Below are 23,208 nucleotides of genomic sequence, written 5' to 3' on the forward strand. Positions count from 1 at the left end.
ACGAACCGGCGATAGTACGAGGCTAACCCGAGAAAGGTGCGTAGCTGCGACACATTTAACGGTGCAGGCCAATTCTGTACCGCAGCAATTTTGGCCGGATCGGTGGCAATCCCTTGGGCGCTAATCACGTGTCCCAAAAATACAGTCTCTTGCCGCAACAGCTGACACTTTTTGGGATTGAGCCGCAAGTTCGCCTGCCGGATGGCTAAAAATACCTGCCGTAGGTTAGCTAGCGCGACCTCAAATTCCTTGCCGTGCACCAGCAAATCGTCTAAGTAAACAACACACTGGTTACGAGGAATATCTGCCAATACTTTCTCCATCAAGCGTTCGAACGTAGCTGGAGCGTTACATAGGCCAAATGGCATGCGCCGAAATTGCCATAGCCCTTGCCCGATCGAGAACGCCGTTTTAGGACGTGCTTCCGGGGCGAGTTCTACCTGCCAATACCCGCTACGCAAATCCAGCGAGCTAAACCAAACCGAGCCCGCAACCTGTTCAAGCGCATCATCTATTCGCGGTAACGGATAAGAATCTTTGCGCGTTACCTCGTTTAACCGCCAGTAGTCCACACAAAACCGCCATGATTCGTCCTTCTTACGCACCAGCACAACCGGCGAAGACCACGGTCCAGACGCTGGCTCTATGACGCCCGAGTCGGCCATCTCACGCAGCTTCTGCTCGGCGATAGCCCGTTTAGCTAATTAGAGGCGTCTCGGATGTAGCCGCACAGGAGCTGCGTTACCCGTATCGATTGTGTGCTGCACTAAATTGGTATGAGTGCACTCGTGCTCGTCTACCGCGAAAATATCCGCGAACTCGTGCAAAAGGGACTTCACGGCGTCGGCCTGTGTCGGACTTAGCCCCACACTGCTACGCTCTATCAGCTCGGCCATTATCCTCGCTCGGTCGGCTACCGGATGTTTACCTGGCGCGTCCACCGGAAGTTCCGCCCCCCTGGTGCGTGCTACTAACACGTCTGGCTGCGCTTTGGGCACTAGCAACCTAGCTAACCCGAAGTTACCGCGTAGAGTCCCGTCCGCGAGATTCAGTACCGCCCCCCACCTTTGCAAAATGTCTAACCCCAAGATACAATCATCCTCGATGTCTGCCACAAAGAATGGATGAGAAAGAATGATTGCACCTACTTGTATTCGCACTGTGCGACAGGCCCGTATCTTTAGAAAACTCCCCGCTTCTCTCTATCCCACTTCTGACACCAAATGTAGCGTTTTTCGCCGCTACAAAGGGACTTGGAGAGACGGGTGAGCTTCCTTGCTGCCCAATGCAAATGGCTGGGAGTATTTTATTATCCAACAGCACGTAATCACAATAATAGCACATTTAATCACTTTCATAAACACACACACCCCTGGCCGAAACCACTAACCCAAACACCTTTTCCCAACAGGGTGAACACAAAACAATCCCTCCCACAAAGCATGATGGTAGCCAATCCAAAACCCCGCCCACGCCACAATATAATAATTTGGTATGAGGACTTCCTGTGAGCTGATCCTTCTACACTTCAAAATATGAATGTGTGCTGGATAACAACAACAACAACAACAACAATAATCCTAATAATAATAAAAGCAACAAGTATTTTTTCATTTTTTAGCATATGAAATATAAGAGAATACAAATGTAAATTATTATAAAACAGTTTATGCTTTATAGTCATGGATACTGTGACAATCATGGATATGTTTATTTTTTTTATGGTCTTTTGGTCATTTACTTTGGTTGTGCAGGCGCCCCAGTTTCCCATTCAATACACATCAGGACCATCATGAACATCATGAAGCCTGTGTTGCGCTTGGATTCATGGTGGGGGCAGAGGAGAGACCCGTGTGTGTTTTGTGTCTTAAACCGCTGGCAGCAGACAGCATGAGACAATGTAGGAAGACACTTAAAGACAACACCCAGTCACGTTAATAAGCCACTCGACTTCTTTAAAAGAAAGCTCTAGATAAGTGACAAAGTAAGCCTGCTATAACAATTGCACGTGTATTTGATCAGTTTTGACACATCAGGACCGCTAGATGGCGCTTGTGCCTAGATGACTTCAGGTATAAAAAAATATACTATAAAATATAATATAATATTAACAAAAAAAGGTTGTGCCCTCTGCAGGACAGGTGGACACACCTTTTAGAATAGATTTTGAGACAATAGGTCTTATGACCTGAACGGTATTGAAGTAAAATGCAGAATTATTGAATATTAATTATTAATAAAAATTTAAAGTGAAAATATTGACAAAAAAAACGTTGTGCCCTCTGCAGGACAGGTGAATTTTAGAATGGATTTAGAGGCAATATGTCACATGACCTGGAAGGTATTAAAGTAAAATGCATAATTATTACATATTAATTATGAATAAAAATGCAAAGTGATAATATTGACAAAAAATGGTTGTGCCCTCTCCAGAACAAGTGTACACACATTTGAGAATGGATTTTGAGGCAATAGATCATTTATTTATTTAAAATATGTGTATAATATTAATAATATCCGTATTTCAGTCGGACAGTAATTTGCAGACGGTCCCTAACTCGCGCAGTAGGCGAGCTGCTTTGGCCGGACTCTGTTAGCGAATCTCCGCTACAATTTGGTAATCTGGATGCCGGAGCTCGAATATCCAACGTCCAACGTCAAACCAACTTCACCGCGGTTACAAATCGTACAGTAAAAGTAAAGAAAAGGGTAAAACAATAGAGCGTTTCGGGGAAGGGGAAGCACAGCTGAGCTCCTGCTCTGTCTCTCCTCCTCACGCGCACACACACCTCCTCACGCGCACTCCTCCTCAGCGGACACGCGCACTCATAAAGGGCAACATACTCTACATACATGATGTGATGTACAGTACAACATAGTGGTGTTACAAAACACACGCTCTTTATCGGCGGCGCCCGTACGATTAACGCACTCATCTATCTGCGTAAAAAAAATATGAAATGTTAGAGTTTTTTTAAAATAAATTTACCTACTGACTGGGCCGGTCACATTGACCAGCGGCCCACCGATATTTAAGGATCAGCCAATAGGTGCGCAGGTCCAACCCACTGGCGCTGATTGACAGAATGACTCATTCTGCTGAAAAGTCGCATTATGAATTACATGTATGTGTCTTATTTATTCATAGAGTTATTTATTTCATCATGTCCTATTTATTTATTTAATTTTGAACACTTTGGAGTTCCATAAATGAGTGCCATAGACTGCACTCACTCCTACTGATAATGAAATTTATTGGACGATAGTGAGTCTCACGATCCTAATGCCTCACAGTACGCTGTTTGGTCACGCCATTTGTGATGTAATTGGTGATGTCATAGTGTCAGAGGTAAACGACACAGCACTTAAAGCGACGCTTTTTATTGGAACCGCCCTTTCTGTTGGACACAAGCTCTACAGTACACGCAGAACGCAGCATCTCATGCAAGAAAATGGCAGAGGTGATTTCAATTAATCACTGCGAGTTCTTCTGTCCAGTGTGTCGTGATCTCCTAAAAAATCCAGTGACTATCCGATGTGGTCATAGTTTCTGTGAAGTGTGTATTAATCAATGCTGGGATCAAGAGGATAAAAATAGAGTGTACAGCTGTCCTCTGTGCCGAGATTCTTCAACCCCAAGGCCTGTTCTACATAAAAACATCATAATGGCTGAAGTGGTAAAGAAACTGGAGGAGATTGATGTCTCTTTTGCTCACTGTGTCGCTGGACCGGGAGATGTGGAGTGTGGTTTCTGCACAGGGATGAAACTCAAAGCCGTCAAGTCCTGTCTGATGTGTCTGGCCTCCTTTTGTGAAACTCATCTGAAACCTCACTATGAAGTTTCTGGGTTGAAAAAGCACATGTTAATTGAAGCCACTGCAAATCTAGAAGAGATGATCTGCTCTGAGCATGGTAAAGTGCTGGAGCTCTACTGTCATACTGACCAATGCTTCATCTGTTGCATGTGTATGATGGAGGAGCACAAAAGCCACAACACTGTCTCAGTTGAAGCATACAAAACTGAAAAACTGGTAAGAAATGCAAGTCTAATTTATTTAGAGTTATTGCATGCAATTTCTATTTTTCATGGTTAAAGGCTTGCAAGACAAGGATCTGTGACTTATTTTAGTCTTTTAATTATTTTCCTTCTTCTTCTGGATCATGATTGATTAGAATGAAAATCTTCAGACAAAAAACAGACACCTCAGACAGTTTGTCCAGATATGCATCTTTGCTTTAAGATGTACCACCTAAAATTGCTTTATTTTGTAATATAAATGTATATCTTCAGAAAGCAGTTGGATTACCAATCAGTGAGCAAATTGTTTAACATGACTTCGGTAAAAAGATATTTTGCATGTAATTCATAACTGAAACCTCATACTGTATAAAGAGTGAAATATATTTAATTTGTTCTCAGGTTGAGTTCGGAGAGAAGCAGATAAAATCCCAACAGAGAATCGCGGAGATGCAGAAGAAGGTGCAGGAGCTGAATCAGGCTATGAAAACTGTTAAGGTGAGAAATGAACAAAGGCAGAGCTGCTCCTAGAAACACACAACATGGATAACCTAAAGAGGGAATGATGTGTGTGTGTGTGTGTGTGTGTGTGGGTGTGTGTGCGCGTGTCCTAACAGCTGAGTGCACATTCAGCAGTGGATAATAGTGATAAGATCTGTACTGAGCTGATCAGCTCCATCGACAAAAAGCGCTTGGAGGTGATGGAGCTGATCAGAGCTCAGGAGAAGGCTAAACTGAGGCGAGGTGAACAACTCATAAAGGAACTGGAGGGGGAGACTGCTGATCTCCAGGGGAAACTCACTGAGCTGCGGCAGCTTTCACACTCGCGCGATCACATCCATTTCCTCCAGGTAACTATCACTAGTGATCGCCAAATAAAGCATTGTAAAGCATTGAGACTTTCTTTAAATTTGTTAAAAAAAAGATTTAAAGCTTTTAAGTATTTATGTCAGGGTGCACAGCGATATCTGGTGGTTCGCATAAATTAAAGCAGCCACTTACTAAAGCCGAAGTCCTGCTTCCCTTCCCTGAACAATTTACATCACGTATCACTGGAATATATCCAGAACAATCATCCTTGTTTTCGTAAAAATAATCATTGTCATTTACACTTGTGAAGCAGTAAATGTTTACATTATTCCACTTATGATTGAAGTGTACAGTATTATAAATGTGGCATTCAAAATATGTTTTGATATATTAACTATAGCTATAAAGCTAATGTCAAAATTAAGCTTTATAGCTTCTTGGTATTGTCCACCCATTACTAACACACACACACACACACACACACACACACACTTTTCTTTTTTTTCGTTTCTCCTTCTCCATGATGTTTTTCTTTCTCTCTAAAGAGACTAGAGTCTCTCTGTGTCTCTTCTGGACATGAGGACTCACCCAGTATCAATGTCAATCAACAATTTTCATTTGTTGGTGTGAGGAAATCTCTCTCTGATCTGAAAAGGAGATTCGAGAAAATCTGCAAGGAGGAATTCATGAAAATCTCTGAAAATGGTGAGAAAAATTGTCCAGCTCTGAAATCTTTACTTTCTCTGCAGCATGGTTAAAGCAAGGCATTAAATTTCTCCAAAACACAGAAAGCTGATTTTATATAATTGTGTAAACATTAAGTAAAAGCTTCTGTTTTGTTTTTGGTTATTATATATCAAAGCAGCTCTCTGCTCATGCTTATTAATAAAGTTTATTATTTTATCATTCTTCAGAGGGGAAAACGTAGGGGAATCCAGGGAATGTTTTCTAAAATAAAACATTAATTGGCACAAATTGTATGACTTTAAACATTTTTGTTTTTTTTATCTTTTACAGCACCTGATTTTTTTTCTGTCTCTATTTTATTTCTGTCTCTCCATAGCTGCAGCAGTTCAAATGTTGTTACCCACAGAGCCAAAGAGCAGAGAAGATTTTCTGCACTGTACGTATAACACACACGCACATGCACACACACACACACACACACACACACACAGCCACACTCTCACTCTCCGCATAATTGTATTCTGTAATTAATATCTAACATTTTTCATATGTTTAGATTTCTGTGATCTGACGCTGGATCCCAACACAGTAAATAATAAAATCATTCTGTTTGAGAAGAATAAAGTGGTGATGCACAGTGGAAGAAAGCAGCAGTACTCTCATCATCCAGAGAGATTTGACTACTGTAAACAAGTGTTGAGTAAGGAGAGTGTGTGTGGACGCTGTTACTGGGAGGTGGAATGGTGCAGTAAAGAGTGGGTGGAAATATCAGTCTCATATATGGACATCAGCAGGAAAGGATGGGGTAATATGTGTGAGTTTGGATGCAATGATCAGTCCTGGAAACTGCAGTGTTCTTCTACTTCTCTCTCCTTTTATCACAAGAATAAAAGGAATAATCTCAGAATTTCATCAGCCTATAGAATAGGAGTGTATGTGGATCACAGCGCAGGAACTTTGTCCTTCTACAGCGTCTCTGACACGATGAAGCTCCTTCACAGAGTCCACTCCACGTTTACTCAGCCTTTGTATGCTGGGTTTGGTTTACCTTATAGAGGATCAATTGTGAGATTATGTGTTGAATAAATAAGCAGGTGAGTAAAGAGAGAAAGAAAGAAAGAAATATGACGTTTTTGTTGATACTGTTATCTTTTTTCCTTTCTAAAGCAACTAATTATTTTGTTTCTGAACAAAAAGTTTATACACAATGTCTGTGTGTGTAAATTAAAAATATGAGCATATTGAATGAAAACTGAATGTATTAAATGAAAGTGAAAACATATAAAATGAAAAATCTGAATGTATTGAATGAATTTTTAATATCTATATATGAATTAAAGGATTTTTGTCATAAGTTTAACCAGAACTTCCTCTTGATATCATTGAGAATCTGGAACCTGTTTCAAAAAATTTCTGTATGTATGTCAGTATGTATGTCAGTATGTATGTATTTATGCATGTATGTATATGTATGTATGATGCTGTGACAAAATCTGACTGGTTAGAATTTAATGAAACTTTTGCAGTACGTGGATATCGGTCTGAAGTTTAACTCGTGAAGTCACAATCTTTAGTAAAAGCAATGTAATGAATAGTTGTGTGCAAGAAACACCCGCACCAATAGATTGAAAAGCTTAAATAAATATTTTTATTCAACTTAATCTTTATTTGATCTACTTTCTTGTGTATTTGGCAGATGACGAAAGAAGTACAACTTAGCGAAAACAAGGCTTAAACATTGATTGTAATAAGATGAAATGACAGTAGATTTAAAATATTTCTGTAAACTAGATAAATTGTGTACAATGTTAGCATTTGTAAGACACTAATAAGCTACTTGCTTAATGTAAACAAACACCTGCACTAATAGATTGAAGAGCTAAAATTAATATTTTTGCTAGGATTAGTTAATAGCTGAAATAACTGCTGGAGTAATTTTAAGACAAAACGTAAAACCTAAACTTTTCTATGTCTTGTCTTTCCCATTGATTGTACTAATATTTAGCCACCAACCCAGTGGAAACCAATACCATATAATGTCACAGCAAACAAACTTTTATGAAATGACTGTTTAAAAAATTAAGAGGCCCATCTTTGTTGCAGGCAGACATGTTCACGGGCTTCAACCTAAAATAATATCATTGATTAAATTAATGCTGATCTTTAGCTTTAACCTTTTAAGTCTTTCTACAAACTTTTTTCCCATTAAAGACAGGTACTTCAGCTAGCACTGAATAAAACTTGAGAATATTGACTGAAAGCCTGATTTATTATAATTTTTCCTGATTTTCTCTCTAATTTAGTCGTGTTCAATTCCTCACCCTCACTAGAGGGATCCCACATCCTCTCCTTCCGCCTGCGCGAGCTCACAGACGTCCATGATTAGCTGTGGAGCGATTGAGTGTAGAGTGATTAATGTGTGACTAAGTACCTCTCATCCCACCCCTCTAAGAGAGCTCGGCCAATCAGCTCCTTCTAGACCTCCAGCTGTGAGAGGTTTACAGCATCACCCGGCCGGAAACCGAACCAATGATCTCTGGATGATCGGGCGAGCACTTTACCACTGCGCCACTCGGAGGCCTGAAAGTCTAGATTATTTAAAATTAAATCTGACATCATCAAAGGGCCGGCGCCTTCTAGTGGTTTTGATGTTAAATATGATTCAATTCAGTTTATGTAGCACCTCTAACAATGTTTATTGGCTCGAAGCAGCTTTACAAAACTAAAAGAAAATTATGAAAATGTGAGATATGAATATGAGATTTGAGAAAAATGTATATAAATTATAATGATTAGATTGTTCCTGATGAGCAAGATAAGGGCGATGGTGACAGTGGCAAGGAAAAGCTCCCTGAGATGGCAGTAAAAAGAAACCTTGAGAGGAACCAGACTCAACAGGGAATCCATTCTTATTTGGGTGGTATCAGACAGCTGGAATTGTTTTGTAGACATACTGTGTGTTAGGCAGCTGGGGGTTCAATATAATAGAAGATGTCTAAGTTAACATGGAGTTCAGTTTGTATATAATAATAATAATAATACAAGCAACAATTTTTTTCCTTGATGTTTTATAGCATTCAAAAATAAGGGATTATAAATGTAAATTATTATGAAACAGGTGAGCCTGTATAATCATGGATACTGTGATGTGACAATCATGAATGTGTTTTGAGTTTTGGTTTAATCTATTAATTTTAAATAAGACACTGACTGTAATGGCCTACTTCGTGATGAAATGAGGAAATGCTTAAATCCTAAATACAACACAAATTAATGAAAAAAAATCAGCTGTGACGAAGGAACTAAGGAAAAGACTGAGGAAAAATCATAACAAACATGTAAACAAACATATGTGAAAGTTTCTTGACTATAAGTTCTAGCACTTTATTTCAGTACACTAATTGCCTTTTGGGAGAAAGGGAGAAAATTTAGCAACAACTTTAAACTGTTGCTAAATAGTCATTCTCTTTCTGGGTGGTTCATTAAAAAATAACGGCGTGTAGTAAGTCTCACGATCCTAATGCCTCACAGTACGCTGTTTGGTCACACCATTTGTGATGTACTTGGTGATGTCATAGTGTCAGAGGGAAACGACACAGCACTTAAAGCGAAGCTTTTCATTGGAACCGCCCTTTCTGTTGGACACAAGCTCTACAGTACACGCAGAACGCAGCATCTCATGCAAGAAAATGGCAGAGGCCAATATTTCAGTTAATCACTGCGAGTTTTTTTGTCCAGTGTGTTATGATCTCCTAAAAAATCCAGTGACCATCCGATGTGGTCATAGTTTCTGTGAAGTGTGTATTAATCAATGCTGGGATCAAGAGGATAAAAATAGAGTGTACAGCTGTCCTCTGTGCCGAGATTCTTCAACCCCAAGGCCTGTTCTGTACAAAAACAAAATACTGGCTGAAGTGGTAAAAAAACTGGAGGAGATTGATGTCTCTTTTGCACACTGTTTCGCTGGACCGGGAGATGTGAAGTGTAGTTTCTGCACAGGAAGAAAACGCAAAGCCGTCAAGTCCTGTCTGATGTGTCTGGCCTCCTTTTGTGAAACTCATCTGAAACCTCACTATGAAGTTTCTGGGTTGAAAAAGCACGTTTTAATTGAAGCCACTGCAAATCTAGAAGAGAGGATCTGCTCTGAGCATGGTAAAGTGCTGGAGGTCTACTGTCATACTGACCAATGCTTCATCTGTTGTATGTGTATGACGGAGAAACACCAAAGCCACGACACTGTCTCAGTTGAAGCATACAAAACTGAAAAACTGGTGAGAAGTGCAAGTATAATCTATTTAGAGTTATTGCATGCAATTTATATTTTTTTATAGTTAAAGGCTTGCAAGACAAGGATCTGTGCCTTATTTCATCTTTTATTTATTTGTATTATTTTTTAAATGACTGATGAGGTTTATGAGTTCTGGATCATGATAGATTAGAATGAAAATCTTTAGACAAAAAACTCAGACACCTCAGACAGTTTGTCCAGATGTGCATCCTTGCTTTAGGATATACCACTAAAAATTCCTCATATTGTAAAATAAATATAAACCTGACATTTTATTTTTATTCAGATTTTTTTAAATTAATATATGTATTTTAATTACTTTGTATATTTTCATCTGTACTGTGTACTGTACTCTTCTTCTTACGATTGCAATAAAAAAACTTAACTTGCTTCTGCATCAAGTCTACTGAACTCATAACTTCAAGAGTGAAATGTATTTCATTTGTTCTCAGGTTGAGTTCAGAGAGAAGCAGAGGAAATCCCAGCAGAGAATCGAGTCGATGCAGAAGAAGGTGCAGGAGCTGAAACTGGCTATGAAAACTGTAAAGGTGAGAAATGAATGAAGACAGAGCTGCTCCTAGAAAAATACAACATGGATAACCTAAAGTGGGAATGACGTGTGTGTGTGTGTGTGTGTGTGTGTGTGTGTGTGTGTGTGTGTGTGTGTGTGTGTGTGCGTGTCCTAACAGCTGAGTGCACAATCAGCAGTGGATAATAGTGCTATGATCTGTACTGAGCTGATCAGCTCCATCGACAAAAAGCGCTTGGAGGTGATGGAGCTGATCAGAGCTCAGGAGAAGGCTAAACTGAGGCGAGGTGAACAACTCATAAAGGAACTGGAGGGGAAGACTGCTGATCTCCAGGGGAAACTCACTGAGCTGCGGCAGCTTTCACACTCGCGCGATCACGTCCATTTCCTCCAGGTAACTATCACTAGTGATGGCCAAGTAAAGCATTGTAAAGCATTGAGACTTTCTTTAAATCTGTTTAAAAAATTCTAAGCTTTTAAGTATTTATGTCAGGGTGCACAGCGATATCTGGTGGTTCTCATAATTTAAAGCAGCCACTTACTGAAGCAGAAGTCCTGTTTCCCTGAACAATTTAGGGCACAATTTGGTTGTTATATATTTAATTGCATTCATAAGTGATGACTGCAATAAAATATATAACAATCATCCATTTTTTTGTTTTCATAAAAATAATCATTGTCATTTACACTTGTGGAGCAGTAAATGTGTACATTATTGCACTTATGATTGAAGTGTATTATACATGTGGCATTCCAAAGCAAAGCTTGAGATATTATCAAGCATGTGGTATTAGTAGTCATGTGAGACAAGCTCAGACACCCAGTATTAAAAACATATGCATTGTAATAAGGGTAAATTAAGCTTTATATCTTCTTGGTATTGTCCACACACACACACACACACACACACACACACACACACACACACACACACACACACACACACACTTCTCATTTTCTTTGTTTCTCCCTGTCCTTGATGTTTTCTTTCTCTCTAAAGAGACTAGAGTCTCTCTGTGTCTCTTCTGGACATGAGGACTCACTCAGTATTACTGTCAATCAACATTTCTCATTTGTTGGCGTGAGGAAATCTCTCTCTAATCTGAAAAGGAGATTTGAGGAATTCTGCCAGGAAGAATTCATGAAAATCCCTGAAAATGGTGAGAGAATTTGTCCAGCTCTGAAATCTTTACTTTCTCTGCAGCATGGTAAAGTGAGGCATTAAATTTCCCCAGAATATGGAGAAATGATTTTATATAATTACGTAAACATTAAGTAAAAGCTTCTGTTTTGTGTTTGGTTATTATATATCAAAGCAGTTCTCTGCTCATGCTTGTTTTATTAATGAAGTTTATTATTGTATCCCTAGGAGAACACGTATTTAAATTCAACATCTAGAGAATGTTTTCTAAAATAAAACACTGAATGGCACAAATTGCATGACTTTAGACTGTTGATATCTTTTACAGCACCTGATTTTTTCCATCTCTATTTTGTTTTTGTCTCTCCATAGCTGCAGCAGTTCAAATGTTGTTACCCACAGAGCCAAAGAAAAGAGAAGATTTTCTGCACTGTACGTATAACACACCGCACATGCACACACACACGGACACACTCTTTCCGCAAAAATGTATTCTGTAATTAATATCTAACATTTTTTATATGTTTAGATTTCTGTGATCTGACGCTGGATCCCAACACAGTAAATAATAAAATCATTCTGTTTGAGAAGAATAAAGTGGTGATGCACAGTGGAAGAAAGCAGCAGTACTCTCATCATCCAGAGAGATTTGACTACTGTAAACAAGTGTTGAGTAAGGAGAGTGTGTGTGGACGCTGTTACTGGGAGGTGGAATGGTGCAGTAAGGAGTGGGTGGAAATATCAGTCTCATATATGGACATCAGCAGGAAAGGATGGGGTAATATGTGTGAGTTTGGATGCAACGATCAGTCCTGGAAACTGCAGTGTTCTTCTACTTCTCTCTCCTTCTATCACAAGAACAAAAGGAATAATCTCAGAATTTCATCAGCCTATAGAATAGGAGTGTATGTGGATCACAGCGCAGGAACTTTGTCCTTCTACAGCGTCTCTGACACGATGAAACTCCTTCACAGAGTCCACTCCACGTTTACTCAGCCTTTGTATGCTGGGTTTGGTTTACCTCATAGAGGATCAATTGTGAGATTATGTGATGAGTAAATAAGTACGAAAGGAAGAAAGATGTAATGGGAAGTTTTTGTTGATACTGTTATCTTTTTCCCTTTTTAAAAAGACTTAACACGCTTAATTTTAACTTATTTTGTTTTTGTTTCTTATTTTGTTTTCTGTCACTATGTATTTATGTATTTATGTATGTATGTATGTATGTATGTATGTACAGTATGTTTGTAATGTACTGTATGTATGTCAGTATTCATGCATGTACTGTATGTATTATGCTGTGACAAAATACGGCTGGACAGAATTAAATGAAACCTTTGCAGTTTGTGGGTATCGGCCTGAACTCACACCATAAGTGAAATTGAAATGTTGGGTAAAAAAAATCCTAATTTACTTTAAAATAAGCTACAAATAAGTTATTTGCTTAATGTAAACAAGCACCTGCACCAATAGATTAAAAAGCTAAAATTAATATTTTTATTAGTTAATATTACTTAATATTTCCACCGCTGAAATAACAGTGCTGAAGTGGTATTCTGGTGGTGCTAAAGAAGGCACCACCTCGAGGTCATAAACTGCTGATCGTGGGCACCACCAGTTGTAAGGATGTGCTAAAGGAGATGGGCATGTTGGACAAATTCCTTAGGACCATCCACATTCCCAACATTTCCAGGGGAGAGCATCTGATGGAGGCAGTTGAGCTGCTGGGAGGCTTCCAGGAGGATGAACATGCACAGATCGCTATCGAATTGAAAGGCCCAGGAATATGGCCCAGCATTAAGAAGCTGTAGATGTTCATTGGGATGTCCCTGCAGATGCTTGAACACAGAATAAAGATGTTTTGGGCATTGCTGACAGAAGAAGGTGCATTGGGCTCTAATAAGCATGTAATTTTATGAATCACTGCCGCTGGAGCACGGTCACACACTTGCAGGTTTTAATCAATTTAACCAGTTTTGCCCATTTAGCCCATTTTTCTTTCATTCGATTTGGTAATCGTGCCATTTTGGTATTTTATTCGTTTTGATAATTTACAGCCCTGTTGTGTTTTTTTTTTTTTTCAAGGAAACTAGTCACACAAATTGTGTCTTAAATCAATTAGAACCATTTAAAAGCATTTCATGGTTTTTCACATTTCATAACTCCACCACCATGCAAATATTTAAAAAGCCACTAATTTCCTTTTACTTTAAAGGGTTTGCTACAATATACAATGCATTGTTTTTCACAAACCTTGACACATATGACTTTCTAACAAATAGACCACCAAGGACAGGGAACACATGCAAACTTATGTATTCTATAAATAAAATATAATTTTTTTAATGTGTTTAGATCACTGTGATAAATTCAGAGTGGTGATGCACAGTGAAATACAGTAAAGCAGGAGTATTCTGATCATCCAGAGATTTCTTATAAGCAGGTGTTAAGTACAAAGAGTGGGTGGAGGCTGAATAAAAGCTTCACAACTTAATTGAACATGAGTAATTAAATGTACTCACTTATAAAAGTTGTTTTCTCACTAAGGGCAGCATTTAAACAGCATTTAACTTAAAATAAAAGAGTTTAAAATTTAACGTAAATTAAACAAAAAGCCAAATTTTTACTGAGCAACATATAACTCTATTAATAATTATGTAATAATATTTATTTTCCTATTATTAATTATTATCTATTTAATTATTATTAATTAACGTATTTATTTAATTAATTTATTATAATTATTATCTACCATAATTATTGTTTCTAAACAAACTTAGCAAATGATTTACCCCTACCACACAAAATGCCAACGTGGAAATATTTTAGAGTGTGCCACCTGTAGAGATTATAAAGAAACAATGACGTTTTATTGTTTCCAATGCCTCAAATGTCTGGCATGCACAGTATGTTAAACAATTGCAAGCACTGCGCAGATATTTACACATGATTCGGGACTAAAAAGTGCTTGTGATGTTTTGAGACAGGTGTAATTGTGTGTAATTGTTGGGTTTTGGACTAATGCGCGCACAGAGTTTGGAGAAAAAGGCAGATTTTAGACTTTTACCACTTAGAAGCTTGTGTACATAATCGGTTATGTCTAATGTGTTCAGTCAGGTCTGATCAAGCTGAAAAACAACCAATTCTGGTGACTGGCTTATCCACTGGTCCATCTTTATCATAAATGTAAAAATAAAATTCAAAATCGATTTTGGAGTCAATGTGGCGATACACAGAAGAATTATGAACACAACAATTCAAAACTGAATCGATTTTTTGATTAGAGTCCTTGAATTTCCAGGATCACGGGTTTGATTCCTGCCTGTGTGTGTAGCCTGTCTGTGTGCATGCATTTTACATGTTCCCCCTGTGCTTGATGGGTTTCCTCCATGTACTCAGGCTTTATATAGAAGCAGTATAATTGTGGTTTATGCTAATGTTTTGAGTTATCATATGTCCTCACTATAGGTAAAGTAATGTCCCATGCTGAACATACCACTGAGATGCATGCTAGAATGAAGGCAGCTGGAGGGAGAAGAGAAGTCTCAAGAAGCTTTGTATGGCTCCTTCAAATGGTACTTGAGAACTGTCACTTCCTCTTCAAGCCGCAGCAACCCCTGCAGATAAAAAAATACAAAGTTTACGATCAAGCAGATACAGGAACCCAGACAGACAGCTAGTGATGTACATAGCACTTTAGATATACTGTAAGTTATCTGCTTCATGGTTTTCCAAAGCTCTGCAAAATTAATAGATCATACAGTAGATATCAGTAGCAGCTGTCAGTCAATAGATAATTGCTCTTTCTATGTTGTTTTCGTTTTATGGTTGTAATCTTGCACCCAACAGGAACCCATACTCTTTCATGTGTGTATGTTAATCTTTTGGCACAGGTAACCACATCTCTGTAAAATGGTTGATGACCTTAATTGGGAAAAACAAAGCTTAGGAGATGCTGTGAAGCGAAATATTGTAACAACATAAAAGAGGGACCTACTCAATACTAGATGAATAGTCATAGTTTTATGGCTGATCAGATACTGTAAATTCGAGCTTTTGCCCACTTGGGTGACGATGGCAAGGAAAAACTCCCTGAGATGGCAATAGGAAGAAACCTTGAGAGGTACCAGACTCAACAGGGAGCCCATCCTCATTTGTGTGATATCAGATAGCAGGAATTAATTTAAAATCATACTGAGTTTTAGGCAGCTGTACATATACTATATGTATATATGACTTTAATTTACATGCATACTGCATCCTCAACCCTTGTCCTGGAGAACCACTTGCCCTTCCCATTTTAGTGTATTTTTCGGCTCCAAGCACACCTGCTTTAAATAATCTGCTCATTAACAGCCTCTTCTAAATTGAAGTGGATGTGGCAGAGCAGGGCAAACAGTAAAATGTGCAGGGCAGGGGGTCCCCCAGGACCAAAGTTGAGGATCACTGCTCTAAACAACACGACAGGATGCAGTATGATTGCATGCAAATTAAAGTCATATATACATGTAGTATATGTACAGCGGTTTATACATATTTTCTTACACATTTCATACTGATTTCCCTAATTTTCCTTTTGATTCTGTAAAGCTGCTTTGTGACAATGACCACTATAAAAGGCAATATATAAATAAAATAAAAATGAACTGACTTGTATTATAGTTCTTGAGATAGAGGCTGTAATCACAATAACATAAATCAAAAAAAGAATCATGGCTCATTTCATACAAATATTCTATTGACCCTGTTAATTCCATATTTGCAAAATATGTGGACATTGTGGACCTTTGTACTTTCTGCAACCATCAGAAAGAATGTATTCCTCTTTTCTTTTCTATTTTTTTTTTTTACTTGTGGAGTAGTACAAACATTTTGGTGGCAACTTGGAAATTATATTTTTAATTTGATTCAGAAATCTTACAATTTTACAATTAAGTACATATTTATCTTTTTCCTGTCACAGTAACAAATCATTTAAATACATTGTCAACTTTGATATTTTAATGGCAAAATTTTACATTCAGAATTAATTATTTATTTAGAAAAAAAATTCTAAATCATCTCCTAATCTAACACCTTTCCTCTGAAATACAAAACCTTTTGAACTCTTTAAATCTAATCGAAAATCATAAGTCTGCTCTGCTATTGTCTTGATATTCCAATTTAGTCTCTGGAACACTGTGATTCCCCCCCTTTGTTAGTATTTTGTGCCTTTTACCTAGTTTAGTTACTTATTTGTTTTTATTTGTTGGTTTACTCTGTCTACTTTTATTACTTATTTATATAATTTGTCACGTTTGCTTATATTGTATAACATCCATTTACCTGTGGATAATTATTTGTTAAATCAATCTTCAATATTTTATACCTGAATCTTGTACTGTACTTTTATATTTTTTATACTGTACTTATAATTGTTTGTGATTTAATAATAAAAAAGTTCAATCACTTCTCACCACTAGATGGCGACCGTGGTCTGTTCTGACCTAAACGGGTCTACAAACAAGTTCCACCCTCAACTCAGCGTTAGTTTTACAAACAAAAGCTTTTGTTCTTTAACAATTTCCTCACCTGTGTAAATAAAAAAAAAGTTAATAGTGGGCGCACAAACCATGGGTAAATGCTGGAAATCAGTCTCAATAAAACAAACTGTTGTGCTTCGAACAAACAAAACAAGATCATAAAATACGGGCTTGTCTCGTAAGGAGACATTAAATCGTAATCTGTCTGAGCAGGACGTTAGTCATGTGTATCATCTGCACACTACACACACCCTCATCTCTAAAAAACACACACACACACACACACACACACAGCGCTGAGCTCTGCCCCTACCTACGTGTCCGTAAAGCGGCCGGAGTAGTGAGTGTGTTATGGCCTCAAAACTGAAAGAACTCCCAAAGAGAGAGAAAAGTGTGAGAAAGGACGGGTTTTAACCGACTCATACGAAACGTTACTGTAGGTTAACTGGGAATATTAATGCTGGATCCGTGGACTGTGTGACTGTCAGGCGGTAATTATTCACGATGGTCCATAAATATGGTAAGTCCCTTCGCTAACTTTGGCTAACGTGTTTTTTTGTTTTTTTTAACTTAACTCCTAACTTGTGTTGAGTGTTTCAGCAGGAGGTATTATACGGTTTAAAACTTCGCCACAGTGTTTTTATCTCCCCATAAATTTGCTGCGTTTTCCAATCTTCATGGAAGAATTTTCTTGGGAAACAGGAAGTGGTGAACAAATTACTTCCCATAATATTACACGCTTTTTTTTTTTCTTTTTTGGAAAACGAAGACGTTAAAGATTATTCGAAACTATAGATTTTAGTTAAGTGCTCTGTTATTGTGTTGATGTCTCCACGCTGTCGCTCCACTGTTGGCACTGAGCAAACACCACCTTAACATCCACCAGAACAACACTGAACAGGTGTGTAAAGCTAAACCTTACCTAAACTACGTCGAGTTCGCGTTTGTTCATCACCTAGAATTTAAAACGACAGAACCGTTGTTCGTGACGTCACGCGATGGCCCGCCCCTTTGACCACAGCATCATAAATGCTGATACAGACCCTATGAGTGAAGTCTGAGTTTACAAATAGTAAACTTCCAGGTATCATTGTAAGATACACCTACTGTACAGTATAGTAGTTGAGATGCCTTTTATGACCATCATTTACAATCTTATATAGATTGAAAGCTATAAGCAGGCAATGCCTAGCCAAGTTTCTTTCCCTCTATTTGCAGATACTGAGAGAGCCATTGGGCTGCTGAGGCAGTATCAGGCTAGTCTGACCAGCCCAGAGGAACAAGCTCTAAAGACCAGTGTGGGCAAGGTTTCTGCTATCTTTGGCAGCCAACTCTTTAAGGCTCTGTTGGGTAAGATATGTTTCTGGGTGAATCATGTCTCTGGACACGTTACGCCTTATCATTTTTGTACCGGACCGCACCACATTCCATGTAAAATCACTGTGTAGCAGGAACATATTTGGGTTTGCAATAATCTGTTTTTTTTTTATGCTCTAGTTTTGGACGCAACCCTGTCTTTTAGCTATTATGTAATCATCCAGTCTTAAAAATCCTTCCTGGTATGATAAACGTTGCCAAAAATGCCATAATTCCACTAGCTCGTGTAGCACATTGCTCATGCTAATTCCTATTTCCTCAGGGTGATTTCACAATTCGGGTGTTGTGTTAAGACATTTTAAACCTACATACATATAAACAACAGACGAAATAACTTGAAGGCTGTATCTACGGTATCTAGAGCACTGAGGAAATTACATTTTTACCTCCCCCTGCCCACTAAGTGCTTAAACTACTTTTAAATCATGCTGTTTTGCAGAACTGTACAGAAGGAACCCATTATAGAGTATGTGCAATTTAGTCCTATTTTACAGCATTTTCCTAACCCTGTTACCTGACCACATGAATTCTGACCCTATAAAATATTTTGAATATTTCACAAGTCATATGTCTAATAGAAAATCGTCATAAATTCAATATGGATTTCCTAAAGACCACGGGAAGAAGAAAGTTAAGTTTTATTTTTTTTTTATTACTGACCAAAGCTGTTTCCCAAATGCACCACAAAGTTAACCTCTTGAAACCTGAATGAAATTTTCATCCCAATTGCACTTTCCATATATCATTGCGCAGTCTTCATATGAGGGTTGTTAAATCTAATTCTTTTGCCAAACATATTCCTATTTATCAGGTGCAAATGAGGAGAAACGGTAAGGAGAAGTTTCAATGTCCAACCCTAACCCTGAGAGCATTTTTTTTTACCCTGACCTAACCCTAGTGTCTGGGTCTCAGGTGGTTACAGCTGTCATAATTGGGAAAGAGTGTTCAATTTGATGCCTGCTCTGCCATTTAACAATAATGTTTGTACTGCATTGGTTTTGCAAAACTCGGCACAGATATTACCCTAAAAGTCAATTATTAATTAAATCAAAGTAAACCATTAGATTACCCTTAAAATCCAACAGCAACATAATAGGTGCTACCTGTAGGTAATTCCAATTTCTTTACTGGCTTTACACTAAGTCTATGCCTGTTACTTTCAATTAATTTCAGAGCCAATTCAGCCAAAGAAACCTTGTGACACACTGGGCCTTATTTAGTAATTAATTAGTAAAATGTATGTAAATGTTCATGCAATCCATCCAAAAAAATAATAATTCTGCTGGATTTACCAAAGTTTCAAAAAAGTTTTGGATTTTCTTCATGCTCACATATGTATGCCGATCATTCGTTAAGTGAAGACTCATTTGGGTTGTGTGACACCCACAAAACTTGTAAAAGTTCAAGTGCACATACAGCTAGAAGAAATGAAATTGAAGGGGAAGAGCAGTGGCTGAAAAACAGAAATTAAATTTATTTAGACTCTAAATGATGGGTAAAAGCATGAAAGGTAAGTGCTAAATATTTTGGCTGACATCTTTGATAAGAATATTTAACCATATAATAATAATAATAATTATAAGGGAATACTAAACGTTCTTCCAGCTGACGCATTTATCTATGTCTCATTGCTAGACTTGCTTCACAGATAGACTGACCTGTAAATAACACTTTCTTTAATCATTTGAATGCAAATAAAAAAAAAATCTATATTAAAGAATGATAAAGCAAAGTCTAACTGTTAGGCGTAACTAGAGCTAAATACCACCTCAAATGCGGATCACCCTTCAGCGCATGTGAACTGAGCAAACTGACATTTTCTTGTCGGCTATTTTGGCAGGAACAGAAACAGGTAACTTGTGGTTAACTGCTATTTTGTCCTCTCTTTGAGCCTATAGTTACTTCTTGAGTAAGGATATTGAATTTCATCAGCACATGGCTATGTATTTTCTTAATCCCAAGCCCTTTACCCTAATGAAACTTTCCGAGTAGGAACAACAAGGAACTGGGTGAGGATGGGTTGCTATGAGCCTGTAGTGATGTAAGGGACAGATTCTCCCCCACTCAGAATCCCAAGTGACATTAACTGGCTTACTATTTACTTCATGTCCTTGGCACATAAGATTCAGGTAAAGCAAAAACAAAACACTGGGTTCATTTATTATATTTTATGCATTTACATTTCTGTGCTACGTATGTATTAATACTTACGTAATTGAGTATAATACAGTAGATTGTTAAAAGTGCTCTTTTTTAAAATTACTTGCAGTTAATTGTACTGTACAATATGTTTAACAGATACTATAAATACTCTCAGTTATCCTGTCAGTAGTTAAATCAAGGTTAAAAAAAACAAAACAAGCAAATTGCAGACAAAATTTGGAGAAATCTCATATGCAGATAAATTCTGGAAAAGCTTGGATTGTTATTGGAAAGTCTCTACAGGAAAGATAAAAGCAGCGTAACTTCACAAAGGGTGTGTTTTCAATTTGTACTGTAGTGTGGAGGAGAGACCATGTTGTCTCTCATGCACAGAAGAGAATGGGGTCAAATTAGGTTTGACAGTAAAAAAACATGTGGTTTTAATCAGTGCAGATTTTGGACTAGAGTCATTTTGGCAGCAAAAATGAAATGAAAAGTGATTTTTCAATTATTTGGGTTTTGATACAGTATTTCAGTTTCCAAGCCTGTTGTTTTGCATACCAGTAAGCTGTTTCTTTTTTTTAATCAAACATGCAGTCAGATCTGGTCTTTTTGTGGTCTTTTGTCAGAAGGCCATGTTTTGTAATGCCGAAAACCTTTTATCCCGACTGCATAAGAATTTGTCTATGGTGTACAGTATATGTCTGTAGATCTGTACATTTCTATCTATTAATATAATTTCGTGTATTATTTATTTAAACATCAGGAATATTATTCAAATATTCCCATTGAATATTACATTGATCTTACTCAGTATACAATATGAATTATTCCGTGCTTCATACTGAAATTTTTGGTTATTTTATTTCTCACTCAAGATTTTTGGTTGGTAATTTCAATGAGTGTACTCCAGAGTGGTGCTGATTTGGAGAGACCAAGGCCTTTGTTGTTTCAGCAACACCTTGCCTATTGCATGACTGTAGTTGAAAACATGTCCATTTTTGTGTGCTATTGATTTTAACAACTATGTGGGACGTTTCACTACTGTAATAAGGGCCAGTATGCATTGTTTTATGAGTGTGCTATGGAGTAGTGCTAATTTGCAGAGGCCATACACACACACACACAGACACACACACACACACACTCACATGCTCATTCACACACTATGGGCAATTTGGAAATGCCAATTAGCCTTATCTGCATTTCTTTGGACTGTGGGGAAAAACCAGGGTACTGGAGGAAACCCACCAAACCCGGGGAAAACATGCAAACTCAACGCACACAAACCCGAGGCAGGAATCAAACCCAGACCCTGGAGGTGCAAGGCGAGAGTGCTTATCACAAAGTCACCAATGCCACCTGCCCTTTAATCAATATTTGTATATTCATCAGCACTTAAACTAAATTGCAATTTTTATCTGACTTATTTTGAAATGTGTATATTCTAATAAAACTAGGATTTCTGTTTATTGTTCCTGTCCTATCTTAAAACATATAGTGATGGTTAAATTTCACTTCGTATGTATAAAATGTAAATGACAATTGCCTGATTGTTTTCCTATTTATTTGGTTACTACAAGGGTTTGACAATTTTAATACTAAGCGAATATCGAACGTCAATCCAACTTTATTGAGATGAGCTGAAGCATGTAGTTAGCATTAGCTCCAAGACAGCAATTCAATGAATGAGGAAATGCATAGTGTAGCTTTATTTTGACAGTACTAAACATTGTCTGCACAACCCAGTTGCCCATGACACTACATTTATTAATTACTGTATACATGAACTGTATGATATAGCAATAAATCTCTGCACCACTCGTTACTGAGGAGAAGAAGTTCAGCAAGGTAGCTGCATTGAAGCCAAAGTTCTTCTGAACATACAGTACCAGTCAAAAGTTTGGATTTATTTTCTATATTCTAAAACAATACTAATGATTCCAAAACCAAGAAAGAACGCACATTATGGAATTAAGTAATTAACAACAACAACTTCAGTCAGTTGTTATTTTAAGACACAAAGGTCAACTGTTCTGGAACAGTTCTGAGGAGGCGCCTACAACTATATTATAGTAGAAACGTTAAATTTGCTCCTACTGCACGGGATGCATTACTGAGTAAATAGTTTAGAGCTTGCCACCTGTAGAATTATAGCGGAACGTTTTACAACCTCAAATGGAAATGTATATAAATGTAAAAATCAATTTTGGAGTAACCGTGGTGAATTACCAGACAAAAGAAATGTGAAGAATTTTTCGTAGTTACAGTGAAACTGTTATAGGAGGTATTAAATTATAATACAGTAATAAATAAAAAATGTACATCAGGACATCTCCGAGTCCTGGAAGTTGCATTTTTGTATGTTTTATACAGCTTTCAGTCATAGGTGACATCGTAATTATGGTAATGGTATTGGAGAACTGCACTCCGGCTTGTAACAAGCCTACCTCTGGGCTATGTGGGAGGCAGGAAGAGTGGCTGGGATGCTTGATGGGATGTCTGCATGACTGCACAATTTTGAACAAAGGTTTCCTTAATAGCAGACTCATCTCTTTGTTCCCAAGCACACAAAACACAGGGGAACGCACAGTTCCCACAAAAGAGGTGTCATGGTGACCCCTACCAGACCATTACAGATTTGTACTGTATGGAAAAGACTTATTGAATTAAATTTCCTTTCCCATACTGATA

At 37.8% G+C, this 23,208-nt stretch overlaps 3 protein-coding genes across 8 annotated transcripts in view; all 3 read left to right on the forward strand.

The window, feature by feature from the left end:
- Positions 1 to 3,436: 3,436 nt before the first annotated feature.
- Positions 3,437 to 6,719, forward strand: LOC128531421 (tripartite motif-containing protein 16-like). The gene is made up of 6 exons (XM_053505245.1): positions 3,437 to 4,031; positions 4,421 to 4,516; positions 4,636 to 4,869; positions 5,374 to 5,533; positions 5,892 to 5,951; positions 6,072 to 6,719. Exons 1-6 carry the CDS (start codon positions 3,453 to 3,455, stop codon positions 6,599 to 6,601), a joined length of 1,659 nt encoding a protein of 552 aa, XP_053361220.1. The 5' UTR covers positions 3,437 to 3,452; the 3' UTR covers positions 6,602 to 6,719.
- Positions 6,720 to 9,172: 2,453 nt separating this feature from the next.
- On the forward strand, positions 9,173 to 12,543 carry LOC128531420 (tripartite motif-containing protein 16-like). The gene is made up of 6 exons (XM_053505244.1): positions 9,173 to 9,786; positions 10,256 to 10,351; positions 10,493 to 10,726; positions 11,333 to 11,492; positions 11,846 to 11,905; positions 12,003 to 12,543. The coding sequence occupies exons 1-6, from the start codon at positions 9,205 to 9,207 to the stop codon at positions 12,530 to 12,532; spliced, it is 1,662 nt and encodes a 553-aa protein (XP_053361219.1). The 5' UTR covers positions 9,173 to 9,204; the 3' UTR covers positions 12,533 to 12,543.
- A 4,754-nt stretch (positions 12,544 to 17,297) lies between these two features.
- The window catches only part of dlg3 (discs, large homolog 3 (Drosophila)), an 83,836-nt gene continuing 77,925 nt past the window's right edge, over positions 17,298 to 23,208 (forward strand). For 5 of the 6 annotated variants that reach the window (XM_053505233.1, XM_053505238.1, XM_053505234.1 and 2 more), the window contains exons 1-2: positions 17,298 to 17,515; positions 18,214 to 18,345. In XM_053505233.1, the coding sequence (XP_053361208.1) occupies positions 17,500 to 17,515; positions 18,214 to 18,345 (148 nt within the window). In that variant the 5' untranslated portion in view covers positions 17,298 to 17,499. The remainder of the gene's footprint in view (positions 17,516 to 18,213; positions 18,346 to 23,208) is intronic. The other variant, XM_053505240.1, reaches the window with a different exon arrangement.

This window comes from Clarias gariepinus, chromosome 10 (assembly GCF_024256425.1).
Source record: "Clarias gariepinus isolate MV-2021 ecotype Netherlands chromosome 10, CGAR_prim_01v2, whole genome shotgun sequence".
In the NCBI taxonomy this organism is placed as follows: domain Eukaryota; kingdom Metazoa; phylum Chordata; class Actinopteri; order Siluriformes; family Clariidae; genus Clarias; species Clarias gariepinus.